The sequence below is a fragment of the Sinocyclocheilus rhinocerous genome, unplaced genomic scaffold (assembly GCF_001515625.1).
Source record: "Sinocyclocheilus rhinocerous isolate Xijiao unplaced genomic scaffold, SAMN03320098_v1.1 scaffold112, whole genome shotgun sequence".
NCBI classification, from domain to species: domain Eukaryota; kingdom Metazoa; phylum Chordata; class Actinopteri; order Cypriniformes; family Cyprinidae; genus Sinocyclocheilus; species Sinocyclocheilus rhinocerous.
The window spans coordinates 583,080-600,323 of NW_015644008.1; the positions used below are offsets into that span (position 1 = coordinate 583,080).

At 38.3% G+C, this 17,244-nt stretch overlaps 1 protein-coding gene across 1 annotated transcript in view; it reads left to right on the forward strand.

Annotated features, from left to right (window-relative positions):
- Positions 1 to 16,329, forward strand: part of LOC107757820 (zinc finger CCHC domain-containing protein 2-like) — a 19,506-nt gene extending 3,177 nt beyond the window's left edge. The window contains exons 2-14 of the mRNA XM_016575404.1: positions 1,856 to 1,964; positions 2,059 to 2,129; positions 7,593 to 7,664; positions 8,986 to 9,086; positions 9,860 to 9,954; positions 10,092 to 10,175; positions 10,290 to 10,326; positions 10,684 to 10,768; positions 11,249 to 11,316; positions 11,499 to 11,590; positions 11,726 to 11,818; positions 13,722 to 14,774; positions 16,157 to 16,329. Of these exons, the coding sequence (XP_016430890.1) occupies positions 1,856 to 1,964; positions 2,059 to 2,129; positions 7,593 to 7,664; positions 8,986 to 9,086; positions 9,860 to 9,954; positions 10,092 to 10,175; positions 10,290 to 10,326; positions 10,684 to 10,768; positions 11,249 to 11,316; positions 11,499 to 11,590; positions 11,726 to 11,818; positions 13,722 to 14,774; positions 16,157 to 16,218 (2,022 nt within the window). The 3' untranslated portion in view covers positions 16,219 to 16,329. The remainder of the gene's footprint in view (positions 1 to 1,855; positions 1,965 to 2,058; positions 2,130 to 7,592; positions 7,665 to 8,985; positions 9,087 to 9,859; positions 9,955 to 10,091; positions 10,176 to 10,289; positions 10,327 to 10,683; positions 10,769 to 11,248; positions 11,317 to 11,498; positions 11,591 to 11,725; positions 11,819 to 13,721; positions 14,775 to 16,156) is intronic.
- The last annotated feature ends 915 nt before the right edge of the window (positions 16,330 to 17,244 follow it).

Below are 17,244 nucleotides of genomic sequence, written 5' to 3' on the forward strand. Positions count from 1 at the left end.
CTGAATAGCTCTAGGTTTTCAAAAGCCCTTTAAAATTAAATATGTACACCGTTTGGATTAAATGAAAGTATAGTCGGATTTAAGTAGCATGTTTTTGTGTTTTGCTTTGGTACCGAGAACCGTGGATTTTCACTGGTATTGGTACTGAATACTGAAATTTTGGTACCTTGACAACACTAATAATGACTTATAGTGTCCTTTTACGCATTGCGTTGCATCGCGCTGCATTGCGTTGCATCGCGCCGCGTAAACATAAAACCATGTCTGCATTTGTGATCGGAGAAATGAGCAATGTGTAATTTTTCTCCGCTAGAGGGCGCGTATTCAAAATAAACAAAGAAGCAAAGGCGTAGTTTGATGACGCCGTGACTGAGTGTGGAATCATGGGAGTTGTCGTCTTCATCTCCACAGCCAATGCAATCCGACGGGACTCGGGCAGAAATCATTTTCATGGATGAGCTAATGATTTATTAACGTAGTAGAATGAAGCAGGGTGAGGGGGGGCGTGTTAGAATGAGCCATTTTAGGTAGGCGTGGTTGACTCTTAACTTTTATAAAGAATATATCTCTTTGGATTTGAGACTTTATTCTTTGTAACTTTACAGGTCTTCTTTATGCACCAAAAGCTTGTAACACTCCAAAGAGAAAGGAAAAATTGAAATCGCATCATATGACCCCTTTAAAATATCCTGTTTTGATTAGTTAAGCTGAAAATTTCTTCTAGGATTGGTTCCAAAAAGTCCAATAGGATTCATTTTAGAATTTTTAACAAGTTATTTATTTTTGACTAGGCCAGAGGTGTATCAGACATCTGCAGGATTCATGTGCTCATGTAAGATGATTGACAGCTGTCAATATGATCAGTCTTTTAAGCCATCCCATGACAGGGAAAATCCTGGCAAATACTGTGGTCTAATATATTCATCACCATTAAAAATATATATATTCTAGGAACACAGACCTTACAAAAAAAGTGCCATTGCATTTTTGTAATTGCATGCCTGGATATCCAATGTAAGTTATAGGTGTCAGCAAAACTCTAAATAGGAAGATGCCATGTCAAATATCCAAACTCTTTAATCCAATACAACCACATGATGGCACGTTTGGTTTGCTACATTCATCGGTGTCTTGTAGGCTTGTGGGTCATGTTATGTGTGTCCAATGCTATCCTCCCTGATCTCTTTTGATCTCCATGTGAATGACTTTATTGTGGGCTTTGCAATATGTAAATGATGCATTTTCGTCACATGGGGCGTCCACACTCATTAGACCGAATCAGGTCTCCAAAACGACATTCTCTGTCTGTTTATGAATGTCTGTTGTTTGTTGCTGATGTCAAGTTGAGAGTGATGTTAATGGTTTAAATGATGGTGATGAGTTGTAGTCATGTACGCTGAGGCATTGTGCTCAATTGCTTTAAAACAAGTGGAAACGGGGGATCCGTTGGTTCAGTCAAATTAATTGACACATTTAGAATGACTGAATGTGAATAGCTTTGATTTGGTTTTATTGTAAGTGTCATGCCTCAGATGCAGTGCTCTGATTTACGCCTCACATTTGGAAACTGTCCACTAGGTGAATGTCTGGTTTCTAGATTAGTTGTTCCCTCTCAGATTATGTTCTGTTTTTCAAAAAACACTAATGAAATGTCTTGCAATGGCATTGTTTTGGCCATCCTGATGACTATTAGATCGGTATTGGCCATTAAAAAGTCATATAAACCCATATGCAGTATATTGTTAGCTTGCAATTAATATATACATTCATTATTTTCCTCATCAGAGACTCTGATGATGAAAATTGATGAGTTTACGCACCTTTTTAACAACTTGTTTTTCTTTGGCCGTCACAGAGCCAGTTTTCCAGGCCAGGGTTCCTCTGTCCACACCGGGAGAATGACGTAGACTGGACTCTTTGCAGGAATGCCAATCCACACCTCAGCAGCACGTCGCAGAGGGAAGGTAACTCGCCTTCCCATGTTGAAAACCCTTTCAGCACATAGAAAAAAAAACTAGCGTTGCAGCACTGTAACCATAATGTCCTTTGATGTTGCAGTGGTGCACATTGAGAAGATCATTCTGAAGGAGGTTTCTATGGGAGAAGACGGCAGGCAGTACAGTTTTGAGGTAAGTTCAAAAACCCCTCAGAGACAGCCGAGTTTCAACACTGACATTTCATCTAAAAGAAGATCAGAGAGCTCCAGGATTGTGGAAAAGGATTTAGAATGAAATGTACCCAGTTGTATGTCATGCCGGTAAGAGTCTCCTAAGAAAGCAAGATAAGAAATGTTGGGGTACTCTACACAGCTATGTCAAAATCAGAACTGGTCACTATTGTTAGCTTGGCAGTTGGTAGGTCTGCACAGAATCTGTGTTTACAGATTTCCACAGAATTCGAATGACTGTATTTTAATACATTTGAATTAAAGGCTAATTTGCTAATTGCAGCTACCAATTAAAGTAGTATTTAGAGATATTCAAAACATTTTCCCCACGTAATATTGCTAAATATGATAGATTTGTAATAATTCATAAACATATTTTATTAATATTTAAATATATACAGTAGTCAACATTTGAAGTGGATCAAAGAAGTTCAAAGTTGTCCTAAGACAAGAACGGGTATTGTTTTGGTTTTAGGACATCTTTGATGAAAGGTATCACTATGGAAGAGATTAAATTCAACATGAAATCAAACTGGACCCCATTCTTGGTGTCATTGTGCATGTTATTCCAAAGAAACCCGCCTGGCTCCATTCTGGTATGTTAACACCCACGATACAGTCAATTCCCGATGGATAAAATCAAGTCCTACACTACTTTTTTTTTTCTTCTCATTGAATATTGTGTTCCACTCTGAAGTGCGCAGTAAAGTTTGACTTTAAAACAATTTGTTTTATTTGTGCTTAAGTTGCTGGTTAAAAAGGACATTAATGTCGTGTAGGCACGGTGTGAATAAATTCACAGTTAATGTCTTAGTAGAAGCTGTTGTTTCAGATTTGCATGCACGCTTTGCATTATTCATGGTGTTAAAAAGAGCTAAAAATGAACGTGCACTCAGCCTCTGTGGTTCCTGACGTGTCCTGAAGGCCGAGCTATGCTCTCGACTGTGTACATGAGATTTCTGTCTCTCTGGGACAAGTGAGGAAACATGCAAAGCCTGAGCTGTAAACATCCGGTTGTTGATAGAGTTGACAGCCTCACCAAAGAGGCTTTGGCTCAGCTCACAGTGAGAGTATGGACCAGCGCCAAAATAGTCGGGGAGAGAGAGAGAGAGAGAGGCCTGACTGAGAGAAGTGCTTTTCTTTTCCTTTGCCTAATGTATTGTGTAATTTTCAGGGGTGAAAATTACCCTGCAATACAGTTTTATCACAAAAGCTGGGTCATGGCACGATAAATATCCTTTAAAATGCATTATAGTATACCAAGCAAAATATGAAACTGAGGAAAGCAAGATGACTATCTCATAATGTTTTGCAAGTAGCATGTACTGTTTGGGCTGTACTGCAATTGTCTGACGTCTTCGATAAGTGACAAATGGATCATTCTGGCATTTGTAGTTTGAATAAATGGTTTATTTAGTCAACACAATTGCATTCACAACCCATTGTACTTCAATATCGTGACGTATTTCCGAGTGAAACTGTATATGTATAGCCGTTAATGAATAAGAGGGTTTGTAGAAGGAAAGTCATTTCAGAGCAAGATTTTATACTTTTTTTTTATTTTATTTTTTTACAAATATTATTAGAAGACTTTTTTTTTTTTTTTTACATTTTGTGATAACTGATTAAATTGTGCATAATATAACCAGCAACAGCTTAATAATAAAAATAATTAATGTTGAAGTTTTTCTGATTGTATATTGAACTTCCTTTTTTATAAAAAGATCAAGGAAAATGTGACTTCTCACATTATGACCGCTAGAATGCGTCAGGGAATATCCCCCTTCCAACACTTTTATGATGCTGGAAGCGCAGATGCTCTGAAATCAGTATAGTAATGATAGTAATGAAATCCAGCATCTTAAACAGAAAATACTTGTCTAGGACTTTGGGTTCAAGCTTTTATTGTGGGAGGATTGTGAGGGTCTTAAACCATGTAAAATCCCCTAACTTATGGTTCTGGTCATGTTGATCAAATAGTTTAGTTTTTTTTTTTTAAAAAGCTTTTAGACCATTTGTATGGTAAACTCCTCTTAAGACGTCTTTAAATTGATTGCTAAAATTAAAGCTAAAAATTGATCCCTGGTACAGCCGTTCTCATTGAGACTGGCATCTTTAGCTGTTGCTTCATGACTCATTTTGCTGTGTTTTTTTTTTTTTTTAGCGTTGTATGTTTAGGATGCATGTACCGTTAAAACTAGTTCCACTTTTAAAATGGCTTTGACAATTCCACTATTAATCATGTCTTGTAAAAGGTCGTGCTGAGATGTCTGCCTTAAAGTTATGGACCGGGTGCGAGTGAAAATTGGCTTTGACAAGTAAATAAAACTTTACTTGACTGTTGGTTCAGCAATATACAACTATTTTTATACAGTCTAAAAGTGTCAAAACTTTTTGATATTTAAAAAAAACAAACAAAATCTCCATAACAGCCTGTCTGTTGTGCTGTTATTCAGTTTTCATGACCTAAAGGTTGTTTGGAGGCTGAAGTGGGAAGGAGACATATTGGGGACACCCGTGAGGACATGATGAGTCTTTCACTCTGCTCTCCCCAGGATATATTAAGATAGAAATCTGTGCTGACTGTGATCACTGTCACTGTTGTTTGTCATCATAAACAGCATAAATGAATGCTGCTTCACATTATTAAACATGAAATGTTCTCAGTGTGAACATAAAATCATTAGACGCTGTGATTCGTGCACCATCGTACCTGATTAGTGTACGTGGCGTTATTCTGCCGAGTCCAATCCATCCTCATCAAAACAAGATTGAAAGAATGGAAGGAAAATGAAAGCATTGTGTTCTCGGCCAAATTTGAGCCACTATCTGTTCTCTGTCCATCTTGAAGTCTTGTATTCCATCTTAATGTGAGTTGCATCCCAATCAGATTATCCCCTTGCGTCACTGGAAGACAGATTCTCCACCCTTTCCCAGGCTTAACACTGAACCCTGACCACCTGTGTCTCGCCAAACCCTACGATTAAGACATCAGTATTCACTAGAGAAGCAGATGGAACCGCGTGCCAGCCCTTGTTAAGGCTAAAATATTTACTCGGCGCAATGGGCTACCCGGGTGTTGAAAGAGCCAGTGTGGAGTTACAGATAAACACTTCAACACTTTTTGTTGTTGTCTGAGATAATTAATTCCAGCAATTACAGGCATCAACTTTCTCAACGGCTGTAATTTATTTGGACCTGTATTGTGTAACTCTACCAAAAACAGATTATAGTTTTGCTATTCTGTAAGTCCACAAACAAGAAAATGGCATAAGAGACATTATTACAGCGTTTGAACTTAAGTGAACAATTTTTTTTTATTATAGATAAATGCTCCAACACAGATGTTGTTGAGCATACTTAATTTGTACAACCAAGTCGGTGCATATGCACATTTTTGTTTTGAATGTGACATGATGTGCAGCATACAAGCTGCAGTGCACTAGGCTTGCTGCAGTACTCTTTGGTATTACCCGGTGTTCGACCGTACACCAATTACCGTCACAATACCACCCCACTGTTGTTTTGCTTTTTAATAGAAATAAAACAGTTTAGTTCAGTTGAAAGCGAAACTGAAAGCATCTGCTCTGCTCCATACAGAGTGCGCTGCAGAGCCGCACCAGGAGTCAGATTTCACTTATCATGTGAATAGTGTAAAGACTGATTTAAAAAAAAAAATTACGGCAATATAGACGATGGCGTAGAATTTAGTTTCCAAGCGAAATGTAAAAGTGCTTGCTTGGTGATATTTTGATGTTAAACGACCGTTTCTTAAACCAGAGAAGGTGAACATGTTGGTTTTCTTGGCAAAAAACATGCAAGCACTGTCACTGACAGCCAATTTAGTTTAAATTTTGTTTTCATTTTGAAAAGCCTGATGACTTCTGCTGTTTATTGTGGGAGTTTTTTTATTTATTTATTTGGTTCCACAGTGTTTGCTAAACTTTGTGTCATTTATTAGTCAATATATTATCCAGCATGTGGTGTATCCCATGCCTCATCTTATTGGTTTTGTCATTGTACTGTTTTATTGTTATTGTGCTATAATAATGATGAATCCATCTTTCAAGCATTCATTTTAGTCTTAGACAGTGAAAGGTGTCAAGATGTAAACACAAAAGACAAGTATCTTTTCTTGTAAAACATGACACCAAGATTGTGAATTCGAAAGTGAAAGCGTCCAAAGCCCTGCCCCAATTGGCTGTTACCAGTAATAACCAGTTTTGTCACAGGTTTATATACAAGTGTGAAAATATTCCTCACGTGACATCCCTACAGTGCACACTAGCTCCTGGCATATGATTACCAAATGCATTTCTGCTTGAATTGATTGAATATGCTTATCTGTTGTCATCTAATCAAAGTTATTAATACAATGAATCGATCACTGAATAATCAAGAACCGCACTAGTTAGGAAGGTGGTCTAGACACATTTCTGTTCAAAGTTAGGGGTAAGATTTTTTTTTTATTTTGTTGATGTTTTTGGAATAAGTCTCTTAAGCTCACCAAGGCTGCATTTATGTGATTAAAAAGAGAAAAATCAGTAATATCGTTCTTCCTGTGATGCAATGCCAATTTTTTTTGTCATTACTCCAGTCTTCAGTGTCACATGATCCTTCAGAAATCATTCTAATATGCTGATTTGCTGCTCAACAAACATTCCTTATTATTATTGATGTTGAAATCAGTTGTGCTGCTTTTAATATCTTTGTAGAAACTGATTAAATTTTTTTACACCTTTTAAACATTAAAAGATCTTATCTAAATGTATTTTTTTAATATTATAAACGTCTGTCACTTTTGATCAATTTAATGTGTTCTTGCTGAATTAAAGTAAAACAATAGACTTTAGTCTGTACTGGTTAAAAAATATGATAGTTATGCATGCATTCTTTTCAGTTTAGCACTTTTTTTCCCCCTACAAAATATTTGCATGAGCTAAAGTTGTGGTGAATTAATTTAAACCAAGTGAACTCTAGGGGTTGAAATGCTTAAGCTTAAAAAATAGTGCAATGACCCAGTTTGGCGAAAAACTGATTCTGGGCGTACGCCCCATTCTGATGTCATTGTCTTTATTTGGGCTGGTTTAAATATTTCAGGTATGCCTAGATTTCAAAGGGAGATTCCATTGGAATATTTTATTTACCTAACACGTCATAATCTTTGAAAATTAGCTAATAGTTTAAGACCTCAAATGTTCTTCTCTTGCTGTAATGTCATTTCTGGAACCCAAACTGTTGGAATATTTGATCGAGGACATGTGAAGAAATCCATGTTAAGGCATCTGTGGCAAAAGGACAAAACAATTATTCATGTCTGAGTGAAATATGATGAGCTCTGCGGAATCCAAGTAAAAGATCCGTTATGCTCAGATTGATGAGAGCAATACTGGTCTATTCTCATTGAGTTTCTCTTCTTTTGCAGGTGAAATGGTCAGACTCTTCATCCACTGCTGTCACCAAAAGTCATCGTGAGTTGGAGGATTTTCTATTAAAGGTGAGCAGAGAGATGTAGGTCTTTGGTGTGGCATTTGTATATGTTCAGTCACGTGGGTCTGTAGCATATGCCAGTGTGCCCACCAGTTGGGCAAGATGCCACCTAATCAGACCAGCGAGGGACATTATCCATTTGTTTCTATTTCTATTTTCCCTCTCTCTGGCTGTGTTCGTAATGGAATACTGGCATTCTGAATACTAAACTGTATATACTTCACTTTTATTTTAATGTCATTTTTATACTATTACAATATTAATATTTTTTAAAAATAGGCTTTTGTTATATTTTTAGCTTTATTTTGTTATGTGCTTTGCTCATTTTTATTTTTAATATTTCAATTTGGTGTTATTTATATTTCAGGTTTAGTAATTTTAGTGCTTGAGCTTATTGCATTTCAATTATTAGCCAAGGCAACATTTCTTATTTCGGTCAAGTGTTTTTTTTTTTTGCATGAATACATAAATATTAGATTAAGGCCATGTCCACACGTACACGGGTATTTTATAAACTGAGTTTTTCCTCCTTCTGTTTTTAAAAAAATCTCCGTCCACATGAAAACGCAAACGCATGCTATGAAGCACTGTCAAGAGCATGCCAAGCCAACAGGTGGCGATATAATCTCAACCGTAAAGCCATGTTGGCCAATCAGAAGCCTGAAAAAGTTTCCAGTAGGCGGAGATAACAGCGCAGGCTCCTACGTCACAAGCCAAAAACTCTTCACCCTGGCAGGCGTTTTCAAAAATGTTTGGTTTCAGGGAACTGGTGCTGCGTTTGTGTGTGGACGAACAACCTAACCACGTAGAAAAAGCTGCGTTTTAAAAAATAACCGCGTTCGTGTGGACAGGGCCTAAAAAGAGTTTATGGCAGATTGTCACATGATCTTAGCAAGTTTATTTTACTGAGTGCCGTCCTGTTATCATTTTGGAAAGTTATTTTGTGTTTTTCGTTTAAAATTTAGTTTGAAAAAGACATTAATGAATCAAGAAAGCGTTTTCTTTCATTACAAACATTCATTACACTGGAAATGGAAGGTCAAGTTGGGTGCATTGCATTTTAGGATTCAGTTTTCCACAGTGTGGTTTAGTTGTGCACTGCACATTTTGTCTAATATAGCTAGTTGGATCATCTGAGTATTCTGTGCATACAGATAATTCTCATACTATTCCTATTTCTGCAAATTTAGTATGGAAGGTGTGCCATTCCAAACTGCCTTTTCACTCTTTCAGTTTAGTATGCCTTAGTGGCATTTTTATCACCAGAACATATGCTGTATTGAATTTAACTTGCAAAGTGAGGTAAAATGATCCCCCTGTCCCTCTAGCTTCCTAAGGAGCAGAGACCTGATGGCTTTGAGAAGGGCATCATCAGATTACTCCGTCGTGGAGATCAATGTGAATCCAGAGAACTGGAGAGAAACCTCAGGTAAATCTCATCTCACTCACAACTAGTGTTGAGAAATATTATTTGTAAAAGTAATCTTGCATAATTGTGTTACTCCTTACTTTTGCATTCCTTTTTCTCAGATTTAAGTCACTTAGGTTCTCTCTTTTCCAGAATGCAATGCTGTGTTTGGCTTGCATGTGTATTTGTTCAATTTAATGCTCTATTCGCTGCCATTATAATCACATTATAGTCTTTGCTTGCAACTGTGTCATGGGATAAATGCAGTTGTGCTGGAAGCATACATTTCAGTGCAATTCCTAAATCTGAAAGGCTCTGTGCTAAACCAAAAACAACATTGAGCCATGACCATAACGAGCATATTTTAAAACAATACATACAAGTACATTAGTTTTATTACTTTGTATGAGGTGGACATGGAGAAGTATTACAACTGCTAACCTAAACCTATTCAGAACTGTTTCCTGACTAGAGATGTTCAAATCATATAGCATTAGGCAGATGGTTTTTAATTCTTCAGAGACTGAAAGATCTGGATCAAGTCTGTCACTAAATTGTCAAAGGGAATCAGTGTTCAAAATTTTTGTTTTGTTTTGTTGTTGTCACATAAAACAAAGTGTCCTTTTCAAGTCCCACAACACATGGCAGAATTTAGGTCAGTAACACTGATGTCGGGACCAGAGGGGATTCTACTTCCTGTAGCACAGTTTAGATGTGGTCACAGATTTTGAAAATAAAACATCAGTGACTGTGTTTCAATACCTTTAACTTCTCTCTCTCTTGTTCCTTTGCAGGGAGAAGTTCCTGTCTTTATCACAGGATGTCCTTCAGAGATGTGACGTTTCCAGGTTCTTCCTGTCTGATGCGTCTGTACGGCCATGCAGCCACTGTGAGCATCCATCTGACTGCCCAATCAGAAAACCATTATCAGTTGATGACTAATCTTAAAATGACCAAATATCAGCATATTAATAGCCCAAGCATTATTCCTCTGTGTAATACTTGCCCATCTGCTCATCTCTGCAGGTACCAGTGCGCCTGTAGCCAGAATCCATCAGCCTGAACGCGGTTTCTCTGAGGACTGCTCAGAGACTTCCAGCCTGGAGGAGGGTGAGAGAGATACAGACCTGTCAGATCTGCTCTAGAAACACATGCCAGCATGCATACAAGTGCTAATGCGGTACTGATGCTACAGTCTCATCTGTGCCTTTTTCTCTTGTACAGATGTGGAGGCTTACAGCGTCAGAGCTGCTGGACTGAGGTAGACCTTCACTGAACAAATATATTTTTATTCAGCAAGGATGCATTAAAATGATCAAAAGTGACAGTAAAGACATTTATAATGTTACAAAAGGGTTCTATTTCAAATAAATGCTGTTCTTTTCAACTTTTTGTATGTTTTACTTGTAACGTGTACTTATGTAATCTTTAAAATAAATGCAACTTGGTTTGATATTTTATTATTTAATGCAATGGTATTCGTTAAGTGTGGTTTAAGTGTCCAAATACTTGAGGCTGCTGTATGTGATTACTGATCCTTACAGGACAGACCTGTTATTAGAGTAAACCATGTTTACGGCCGTCTCCTGTCACATAATCTGTCTTCTTCTCCCTGTAGTAGTCAGCGCTCTGAATGCCAGAGGACAGGAAACTGTGAGCAGAACGGAGAGAGAGTTTGGAAGAAAGAAACTGAATTGGAACAGGTGAGGCTGTGAAATTGTTTCTCGCTCTTTGGTATTCTTGGAATGGCATACGACTGATAGTGCTTCTGCAGTATGAAAACTGTGCACACAGTGTGCAATTTTTAATGCATACTGTCTATAAAGAAATAAATACTGTATACCACAATTCAGTGTGCTTGAACATCCTTTACCATGAGTTAGTAATGAATGAACCAGGAAGTAATTCCCCATCAAATTCTTGTTTCACTGTTGGATTGTACTGTCAAAAGTTTTTTTTTTTTATACAGAATTGGATTAAAAAATGTGTATTAACCATTTTTATTTTTAAAAGGAAGACAGGGTGCCACTCACTGAATTAAACATGCAACCTAACTAATTTGACAACACTGTAGCATACTACTTCATTGTGTGAACTATTGTCCATACTATAAAAAAAAATACAGTACAGTTGGTCATTGTTTTGAGGCATGTTAGACACATTCGCATTCTGTCTCCCTGCAGAGCTGCACAAATGACAGAAGAATCTTCACGGCTGGACAGAAGAACAAAGCAATATCAGCTGGAAAAAGGTACATAAACACCCGCTACTGTGTTTAGTTTGCCTCTAAATGGGTGCAGAGTCAAATGTTGACCTGGTTTTTGTGTCTGAACTGAGACAATATTTTAAAATGCAATGATGCATGCATACTCACTGATGCATTGGGTTGGGCTTATGGTTCACGGCTGCTGTACTGCTGTTCTATGTTTTCAGGGAGAGAGGCAGACGAGTCACAGGTGTCAAGACTTCTAATGGAATCCAGAAACCTTCTGCAGCACTGATGATCAACCAGGGAGCTTGCAAAGGTCTTTGTCCCATGGTTAAAAAACAACAAAGCAATAATTTTTGATATCTGTGCATCTCCAAATACATCCCGCATGCATGTACGACTCCCTTACAGTGAACTACAGCTGTGTTTTCTTCTGTCCTTTGGTTTTTAGACACAGGAAGGGACCGGTATGGGGACACGTCATCGGAGAGCTCGAACTCTGTGCCATCCAGCCCTGTTCACCAGAAGAGCCTGGAGGACCAAGGTGTGTTATTCAGTATGTGATAGTTAATCAAAAAAAATCTGTAATTTACTCACCCTCACGTTGTTCCAAACCCGTACTACTTTCTTCTGTGAAAGTCACAAAAGGGGATGTTTAGCAGAATGACAAAATCAGTCACCCTGTACTTATATGCCTACACAGAATATTGCTTTTAAATGCAAGAAGAAAAGTCATATCAGGTTGTATTTAATAGATTAATCTCTTAATTGTTTTTATTATTTATACAAAAATTGTCTTGAAGGGCTTCTTCAGTTTTGATGCTATTTAAACAGTGACTCAAGAACTGAAAAAAGTGTAATTTTAGTGTTATGTATATACTATTATAGTATTTATAAATTTTTTAAAATTAGCTTGACTTTTATATTTCCAGTTAATTCTAGTTTAAGTTTTAGTGATTTTGTGTTTGTCATTTTTATTATATATATATATATTTTTTTTTTACATGTTTCTATTTAGCTATTTAGTTTTATTTCAGTTTTAGTAATTTTAGTACTTCAACTTCACACACACATATATATTTTCGGCAAACGGAGCAGGCCATTGTGTTACGCCTGTTTCACACATACTCAGTTTGCAGTGCGTATGTGGTGCGTATTTTTTCTGCACCCATGTTAAAGGACTAGAGCAGGGCTATTCAGTTAGCTTCATCTGAGGGCCGGATAATCGAACTGAAAATTTGAAGGGGGTGGGGGCCATCCCGATCTCTTTCTGGGGGGACCTATAAAATTAGAAATTAAATTGAAATCTAAAATCTATAAAAGGTTAACATTAGTGCTTTCTGTCAATCGAAAAAAAAAAATCACATATTTTTTTGTAACATCAATGACAGACTTTAGCGGGTTTTACTTTAAAAGCAGCGCCGTCTCTTTAAAACTTGATGACGCGGATCTGACACGCATCCTATTTTCTCCAAACTCTTTACAGTCATTTAAAGGGGTGGTTCATTGCGATTTCAATTTTTTAACATTAGTTAGTGTCTAATGTTGCTGTTGCTAACAATATCTGCAAAGTTACGAAGCTGAAAGTTCAATGCAAACGGAGATATTGTCTTTTAAAATTCTGGCAGTTTAATGCCTACAAAAAAATGGCTGGTAGGGACTACAACGAGTTACTTCCCGGGTCCCTGCTCTACACATGTTCTGCATCTCTCTCTCTCTCTCGCATTCAGATCAGCTTAGCTCCGTTCCATTTATACACTTATTTTCACATAGCTATGAGAAGCGTTATTATAACTCATTTAAGACTACATTTACGAGGCCAAAACCGCATATTTTGACATAATTGTGTGTGTTTTCGTCCGTTGAAGCGCTACTGGTGCGCTGTCTGAAGCGGATCAGCGTATGTGTACAGCAGAACGAGCAACCTTTCAAACTATAGCCTACTTCACTGCACCGTTTATGCGGCATATCCCCAGGTATGTGTCGCCACATTCTCTGGTTATGAAGAATAAAGATGGGTAAAGTTAATTTTCTGAAATGAAGCAGCAGTATCTTCTCAGGTAAGAGTTATTACAACCGTGTCTAGGGACAAGCTGGCCTTCACACTGCTCTGACCTTATCAGCCCGTTTGTATCCTATTATTTGATTCGCTCTTGTCGCTTATGACAGAACAGCTAACCAATCACGATGAGCTCGTCTTCGGAAAATACTATTTTATTTGCTTACGTCAGAAACAGCGAATCCCTTTTAATTCTACTGTGGATTTTTTTTTGGGGGGGGGGCAAATGAAAACGCAAAAATTATGTTTGTGTAGTTCCCGTTCACCACTATAGAAGTTTACTGAGCTTTGATGACTTGCACTTTTGAGGGTCCATTGTCACAGTAGTTTAATACCTTTATGATTTATGAGATGAAATCTACATAATGTTTAATGTTTGTCTCTTCAGATACAGAGAGTCAGTCTGATAACTCAGCCCAGGAACCAGCTGAAAAGACTCACCTTGTCAAAGGTGTTGGCGGGAAAGCAGTTGCCATGGTGAATCCATTAGTTGCAGAGCCCAAGAATGTTCAGCAGCCGACTTCAGTGGTGGAGCTGGCACTGACCGCATGCCTCCCTTACGCCCTGCAGTACAACACCACCACCCAGAGGGACGCCGGGCAGGGTAAGATAACCATCACCATCCCGCTGGCCCAAAACCTGGGAGCATCATCGGCCAGCACTCACCCACAGCAGCAGCCACCGCTGGGAGCGTTTAGTGTCCTTTCGCCCAGCCAGTGTCCTCTGCAGCCCGCCAACACCACCACAGCCAACAATCCCGTCAAAACAAACGCGAAGGCCTCCGTTACTGCCAACGCCCCTTCCAACTCGAGTTCCTGCAGTAGCCAAGTACCAGGACCTTGCCCCACAACTGTACCCATGCACACCCCGGGACCGGGGCCCCTGCCAGCCCCCGCAGTCACACACAGCACCGCTCAGAGCGATTCCTTGTCCTACATCAACAGCTCCAGCCTGCCAGTTACGCCACAGGCCAGCGGGATGCAGCAGCAGCGGGGGGGCTGCAACTCCTGTGGCTGCCGTGGAACCTGCGGGGGCAACAGCGCCCACCAGACACCCAGCTACTTCCTGCCGCCCCAGCCTGCCCGTCAGATGTTCGGGCCTCCACCCCCGTTCTTCCATCTCCCTCCGTCTCTATGCAACAGTTTCCCTACCCAGGGTCACCAGAATAATGGGACGCCTCTGCCCTTCTACGCCCACACCGGTCCTCCTGCGGCGTTCCTACACGCTCACTCGGATCACATGCTGGCGTCACAGGCGGGATACAGCCTGCCTCAGATGCCTCCCTTCCGTCGCTTTTACCCACCTGTCTTTCCTCAGGTTGGCATGATGTCTAGCGGAACCAACATGAAGAAGACCAACAATGTGTCCTGCTATAACTGCGGCATGAGCGGACATTACGCTCAAGACTGCAAGCAACCGTCCATCGACACCGGGCTGACAGGTATGAAGATGCCAGAAATGCTCTACAAGTATGCAAACACAGATGTGATTTATTTCAGATGTGAAAATTTTTTGCACATGCCCTGATTGGGTATTTAACATTTTTTGAATAGTAATAATAAATTACATTTAGCAATTTAGCTGGTACTTACAAATGAGGGGGGGAAAGCAATACATGTATATACACACACACACACACACACAATATTTAGTTACAAGTTTTCTTGAAAAAATTAAAATAAATAATTAAAATTTTCTACATTTTACTTTATTTTACTTTTGCACATCCCCATTTATCTCATTGTATATTTTGAAATGTTTAAAAAAAAAATATGTTTAGTTATTTAGCTGATACTAATGAGAAACAAATTTATACTTTTGCACATCCCCATTTCTCATTGTATATTTTAAAATGTTTAATAAAAAATATACATTTAGTTATTTAGCTGATACTAATGAGAAATGTATATACTATCTGTCCATCTCTCTTTCTGTATATATGTACACAGTAGTAGCAGTTATGAAAAAATGTGGGAAAATATTCCTTTTTCCATTTTATTGTTTTATTAATTTGTAAATAATAAAAGATTACCTTTTTGTAAATAGGGCTACATTATTTTCTTTGTAACGTTATATACCAAAAAGAGATTGCTTTGCAGGAGCATTATGAAAGGAGTAACGTTAGTTTAAAAACTATAGTTGCCTATATAACTATAAAACATCATAACTATATCATAAAACTAAATATCTCGCCATTTACTCACCTTATGTCGCTTTTAAACTCACTTGGCTTTTTCATCCGTTAAACAAGATTGAGGGAACAGAGGATGGTGATTAACGGTGGGTGAACCTTTAATAAATCACATAAAAATACCATAACAGTAGTCTATATATATATATATATATATCCGTGTGCGTGAAGTCATTCGGTTATTTTGGAAGAAAAAACAGACCGAAATTCAAGTCGTTGTCACTCAAATTATGTTCCTAATGCATTTGAATCTCCCGCGCACGTTTGTTTGCTTGCATTGATTTTTGCGTCAGTCGTAAACGCGGTCGATTTGAATGTATGAGTGCACGAGATTTAGGTTTTTTGTTGTTGTTTTGTGGGTATATATATATATATATATAAATGCCCTGAGCCCACGATTTGTGACGCACTGAACCGATTTTTATAACTTAAACGTCTTCTTTGTTCTGCTGTGGCAGTTTAAAAAAAAAACTCAAGGGGGCAACAGAGTGCTTTAAACCAGCTTTGAACTTGCGTAGCTTTAAGTTTTTGTGAGACATACTTGTTTCCAGCTGTATTCTTTAGCTCCATAATGCTTTTAGCACTCATATAGACCTTTCTGTAAGTTTCCTTTACCTGTCTGTATGTTTCAGGTGGTTTCCGGCTGAAGTATGTTGCCCCAAACTCCTCAGAAGCACTAGATAAAACCGATTGACCGCAAACAGGGGACCAAAGCCCGGGCAGCCAGTGATTCCAGAGACCCTTGAGATAGAGTTCTGTTCTGTTCTGTTTGTGAGCATCCTTGTCCAGAGAGCAAAAAAAAAAAGCCAATGCAAACGACACTGACTGCAAGATGAGTTGCTTAAACATAATGGGTTCTCTTAGAAATTAAATTATATTAATGTTATAGTTTAAATAGAATGGATTGCAAGATGATTTTTGTTTTAGGTTCAGAATAGTTTATTGTTGTCAGAAGGATTTTATATGAGCTGATGTTCTCATTCGCAGCGTCTGGCGAAGTTAATGAGAAAATTAAACTTGAGTCCTTTAGTGCAGTATTTTTTTCCTGACACGGGTGAATCTTTATAGGCTTTTATACATGCTACAGGAGAAAATGACAAGAAAAGTACTTAAAATTTTTTTTTGAATATTTTGGGAGTTTGTTTTGTTATTAAAGATATGCTTGTTCTCTTGCTGATAGTGGTTTATAATGATGCTCTAGCAACATTATACACCGCTGGTTTGTCCTGTTCTCATTCTGAACGCGATGCACTACAACTGTTGTTCTCCGAAAAATGTGAGTCAGGTGTTTAAAATGCACTGAAAGAGCCAGATCTGCAGTACTGCCTCTCATTTACACGCTCTGAACACTAGAGAGCAGCTTCAGCCCTCACGGACTCAAGCGTGTTCATATAGGACACTCTGTGCTTTAAGTGTCGAGTCAAGACGAAATCCTTCAGACATGCTCATCCTACACCTAAAGCACTGTTAGAGGAAATGCAAATGCTATTTTGACACAAGGGCCACTTTGAGCATCATAATATCTTGCTTGTGTGTGAAATATTTTCTTAAGAATTGTCAAAGAACCAGAGGGCGAACGTTTGTGCCTATTGCCATGCAAGCAGCTGGAAGTGTATTGAAAATCATTTCAAAAGTCTTAACTCTTTGTGTTAAAGTACATATTTAAAATTTCAAAGTTGTATTTCTGAAATCTTATTGCGATTTTGCCAAAGCAGCCTTT